This window comes from Etheostoma spectabile, unplaced genomic scaffold (genome assembly GCF_008692095.1).
Source record: "Etheostoma spectabile isolate EspeVRDwgs_2016 unplaced genomic scaffold, UIUC_Espe_1.0 scaffold383, whole genome shotgun sequence".
Classification (NCBI taxonomy): domain Eukaryota; kingdom Metazoa; phylum Chordata; class Actinopteri; order Perciformes; family Percidae; genus Etheostoma; species Etheostoma spectabile.
The window spans coordinates 192100-197431 of NW_022605597.1; the positions used below are offsets into that span (position 1 = coordinate 192100).

At 40.5% G+C, this 5332-nt stretch overlaps 1 protein-coding gene across 1 annotated transcript in view; it reads left to right on the forward strand.

Annotated features, from left to right (window-relative positions):
* The window catches only part of LOC116686519 (E3 ubiquitin-protein ligase TRIM39-like), a 7633-nt gene extending 5110 nt beyond the window's left edge, over positions 1 to 2523 (forward strand). Inside the window, 2 exon segments of the mRNA XM_032511538.1 lie at positions 1 to 827; positions 1482 to 2523. The exon segment at positions 1 to 827 is cut by the window's left edge and continues 11 nt beyond it. Of these exon segments, the coding sequence (XP_032367429.1) occupies positions 1 to 808 (808 nt within the window). The 3' untranslated portion in view covers positions 809 to 827; positions 1482 to 2523.
* Positions 2524 to 5332: the final 2809 nt, after the last annotated feature.

Here is a 5332-nt window from a genome sequence, read left to right on the forward strand (position 1 = left end):
GGAACAGGAAATCTCTGAGCTGAAGAGGAGAAGTACTGAGGTGGAGCAGCTCTCACGCTCTGAAGACCACCTCCGCCTCCTCCAGAGCTTCACATCCCTGAACGCTGCTCCACCCACCAAGGACTGGACACAAGTCAACGTCCGTCCACCTTCATTTCTGGGGACTGTGAGGAAAGCTGTGAATCAAGTGGAGGAGACGCTCAGTGAACAGATGAAGCAGGTGCTTCGAGGCGAGCTGAAGAGGGTCCAGAAGTCTGCAGTGGATGTGACTCTTGATCCTGACACAGCAAATCCCTATCTCATCCTGACTGCCGATGGAAAACAAGTACATGATAGTGATGAAAAGAAGAATCTCCCAGACAATCCAGAGAGATTTAATGTTCGTGTTAATGTCTTAGCAAAGCAGAATTTCTCTTCAGGAAGGTTTTACCACGAGGTTCAGGTTAAAGGGAAGACTGACTGGGCTTTAGGAGTGGCCAGAGAGTCGGTCAACAGGAAGGGGGACATCACACTCAGTCCTCAGGATGGCTACTGGACGATATCTTTGAGGAATAAAAATAAGTACTACGCTGCTGCTGGTCCTGATGTCCATCTCTCTCTGAAGTCTCCTCCTCAGAAGGTGGGGGTGTATGTGGATTATGAGGAGGGTCTGGTCTCCTTTTATGACGTTGATGCTGTAGGTCTTATCTACTCCTTTACTGGCTGCTCCTTCACTGAGAAACTCTACCCATTCTTCCGTCCTTGTGATCACAACGGTGGTAAAAACGCTGCCCCTCTGATCATCTCTCCTGTCAATCAAACAGAGTAGAAGAACCATTTTGTAGCATAATGATTAGTGACGATGTAGGGACTCGAGGACTAAAACGGAAGGACAGGCAGGCAGGCAGGCAGGAGAGTGTTTATATCCAAGAAGGAATTGATAATAGCAAAAAAACAAAAAGATGAAAACCAAACACGAGAACACAGAAACAGGAGCACAGACACCTTGGGGATGAAGAGACTGGAAACACACTGGCAGCAGCGAACGAACGAGCAAACAGACAAAACAATCTGACTAGAGACACTAAATCCACTGGGTAATGAGACGACGAGAGGCAGGGGACAAAAGGGCTTGGTTACAGGTGGAAGACATCAGGTGATCACAGGAGAAGGACAACACAGGAAGCTAAACTAAAGACAAGACAGCACAGAAAACCAGACAGGATTAAAACAGGAAACAGAACATACAGCCACTCAAGGGAAACACAAGACAGAAACCACAACACAAGACCGGGGAGGAGACTAGGACACAAGCACGAGGAGACTCAATTCAATTTTATTTCTATAGCGCTAAATCACAACAACAGTTATCTCACTGCGCTTTTCATAAGAGAGCAGGTCTAGACCGCGCTCTGTGATGTTATTTGCAGAAACACAACCATAGAGAGACACGACAGAACGGAAATACCAAATAAGTAGGAACAAATTAGCCAAACCATAACAATGATTGGTTGCCTTGCTCTGAATGAGGCACGCTCTGCTCCCCTGGCCAACAATGATCTGACCGTCTTCTAACTTTTGGATGCCTAAGGGACGAGTCATTCCCTGGGGCGCCTCTTGTTCGGGACACCTTGCGGTCGTCCTTCCTGCGGTGTCTCCTCTCAGGGGTCCACCTCCTGCACCATGATCTGTTCGAGGATCGTTGCTGGTTCCTGTAACTGCACGTGTTCCCCTTTTCCTGCTCCACGTGTTGAAACAGGCTGCCTTGCAGGGTCAGGGTCCGGGGTGGCTACACTGGCTGCCGTTTGGCCTCTGTCGGCTTTGCCTTTACCGGCTTTATATTTTAATATTACAACACCACAAACAGCATATCTGTCTGTGTCCCAACATGGCCGTCAGCTCTCTCTTTCAGCCTGCCCTCAGCTGCATGTGTGCAGACAGGGAGTCAAGATTTATGTTAAATGATGCGTTATGTAATTTTCTTTCAATGAATATTGTTTTTTTCTCATTGTTGCTTTGGGTTATTTTCATGTGACGTTACGTTTGATTTTCTGCGATTCAAATAATTTCTTTTATCCTGGAAATGTTGCTTAGTTCTGCTACACCAAATATGTCTTTGATGCCAACTTAATGTCTTTTGTTGCCAGTTTATTTTGTTGTTTTGCAAGCTGCATGCATCTGTTCTGTTGTTGTGTGTTCTCCCTTCTTCCCTCGAAGTCCTGCTGTAAATTGTGAGTTTTATTGTTTTTTTCAATTGTCAATTTTGCCAAAAGTAATATACTTTAAACAGAAATTGTTTGAATTTAACCTGTGTGCTTTAATCCTTTTTTTTTGTATAGTCATTAGTAATTTTTTGTCAAATTTAGTCAAATTCCCTGAATTCCCTGAAATTTGTAGGGTGACATTGTCTATCTGTTTTTTTTACTGGTGGTGTCAATAATTGTTTTATGTACTTCATTTACTCTTTTCTATCCCTGGAAATGTTATTTGATGTGTCACAAGACTGTTAAATAATCTGAAAATAATACTACGGAATAAGAAGCATTTGTGTTTTCCTATGCTGTCCGATCAATAAATGTAAAAGAAGTGTTGCTTTCTGACTCAAAAAACTAACCCTCGTGTTGTCCTCAGACTCAAAAACTGACAAAAATTTGACATTTTTGTCAGTTTTTACAGACTTTTTTTTTAGTTTTCACTAACTCCAACTAACTAGTTTTACTACTTTTTGGAATCCATGGTCAATAACCCTCATTTATATAGAATTATACCTTATATTTGAGTTAATAAAGCAGAAATTATGAATTATTTTGACTGATAGCTAAGATGAGAGGAGTGATCACTTGTAAGAGCGTTGGAAGGAATCCAATCCATTTTTTGTGGTAATTTGGTCAAAAAGAAACTACTAATTAATAATTAATTAATAACTAACTATTATTTCAGACATAGACATTTTTTTTTTTAAAGGGGTCAGATTTGACCCGAGGACACAAGGAGGGTTAAAACAAAAAAATCTAATTTTCTTTTTAAACAAACAAAATCAAAACAAAGTTTTTTTTTATTGAGTAAGATGAAGTCATTTATTTTTGATTGATATCAAAGCCTCAAACGACAGCTGACGGTGTTCCTGACGCCAAATAATGAGATTAAAAACACCATCAGCTGGTCTCTGACGGGCTCACCCCCCCATCACATGTGAGAGAGTTATTTAATAAAAAATGTATTTAAGGTTAGAGTTGTGTCGGAGCAGCTGATACGAAACACTGAAGAAGTGCAACTGGTCTGTAGAGGATAAAGGAAGTGAGACGTCGCCCTCTAGTGGAGTTGAACCTGCAGCCTGTAGTTTGAGGACATCTTCACCCTCGTGGTGTCTTCCCGTCAAAATTGAAAATTAACATTTTTGTTGACGCTTTTCACCGATGTTTTAAACTTTTTTTTTAATGTTTTGTCCCTTTTTTCAACACTTTTGATGCTTTTTGTCTCTACGTAACACTAACTTATTAACCCACATTCGCAAAATTAATAACTGCATACATGTAAAAAATGAAAGTACAGTGGGTAGAAATCAACAAATTAAGTGAACACTATGAAAACAATAATTATGCAGCTCCATTTTGGTGTAAAATGTTATCAAAGTCTACAGTAACCTTAAATCTGACAGTTATAAAGACGAGGAATAACAAGAAAACTTAATAACAGGTTTCACATTTCAGAACTTAAATCCAGCTGAAAACAAATTGCCTCAGCGTGCATTTCTGCAGCTTTTTTTTTTATTTCTGCAGCTTTTTTTTTTATTTCTGCAGCTTTTTTTTTTATTTCTGCAGCTTTTTTTTTTATTTAATTTCTGCAGCTTTTTTTTTTTTCGCAGCTTTTTGCTTTTTTTTTTTTTCATTTCTGCAGCTTTTTGTTTTCATTCTGCGCTTTTTTTCATTTCTGCAAGCTTATTTTTGATTATGTTCTGCGCTTTTGTTTTATTTCGGGCGCCACTATCACAGACCACACTTGGTAGACCTTTTTAACTGACTGAAACGAGCAAATCTTTTATCACAAGCTGAACAGCTAAACGGTTTCATCCCTGTATGAATAACCAAGTGTCATTTCAGAGTTTCCTTTAGTGCAAAACTTTTACTACAAAATGAACACATGAATGGTTTCTCTCCTGTGTGGACACGCATGTGTCTAACCAACTTGCTATTGCTAATGCAACTTGTTCTACAAACTGGGCAGGTGAAAGGTTTTTCTTCTGAATGAAGTTTCATGTGCGTTGTTAAGGTTTTCTCCCGAAGGTATTTTTTACCACAAACTGAGCAACTAAATGGTTTCTCTCCTGTTTGGACTCCAGAGTGTTTCTGCAGATGTTTCCTGCGGCCAAAGCTTCCTGCACATTCAGAGGAGCTAACTGATGTGTTTCCAGTGTTACATCCAACATCACTTACAGGTTCTTCATTGTTTGGCTGAGGGTTTAAACCTGTCTGAGGTTCCCTAGTCTCCTCCCAGTCTGCACTGTCTTCAGTCTCAGATTCAGGGGTATCTAAAGTCTTGTCATGAGTAGTTTTAAAGGACTATCTTTACTACCGAAACCAAATTTCTACATTTCTTAACTCTCTATTTATTATTTTTTCCAGTCCAATTAGACTCTTATGTGATATGAATAAATTTGTGTCATCAGCAAATAAAACTTTATGTAAAACCTTAGTGGAATTTTCAAAGTCTGCCGCTCTGTGAAGCTGTGAGGACTGAGCTAAATAAAGACTTAACAGAGACAAACTTTGTAAACAAAACAGAAAAGCATTCACGTCCTAAAACAAAAGGAACTGGAAGTGAAATCTTTGCTGATATGAGTGAACGTGCCAGATTCTCACATCTACGTCTTCCAGCTCAGTTGGAGGCTGCTCAGTAACGCTCAGCATCACCGGGAAAGAGCTTCTAACAGACTTCACTGGTCCAGAACAACGGGACCTGCTGGTCCATCTCTTTAACTGTCTATGGCCGTGAAGGTGAACGCCATCGTTAACTCCGTCCACAGAAGCTGACGAAGTTATGTGATGGTTTGGAAGAAAGGATGTCTCCTCTGTCTCTCCCATGCTTCCCCGGTGGGACGGACTAAGGCGGGAGGAAGGGACGAAAGGGGATGAAAATACAGTTTAAGGGATCTCAGATTCAGCACTCGTGTGGATGAGCAAGTGTCGTTTCAGAGTTATCTTTCGTGTGAATATATTATTTACACGAAAGATAACAATAACGAAAGATACACGAAAGATATATAATATATTATAGAGATATTTGGGCTGTTTCAAACAGCCCAAATATCTCTTCAGCAGCCGCAGTTAGCCGCTGCTCCACCAGCCCTCTCAGC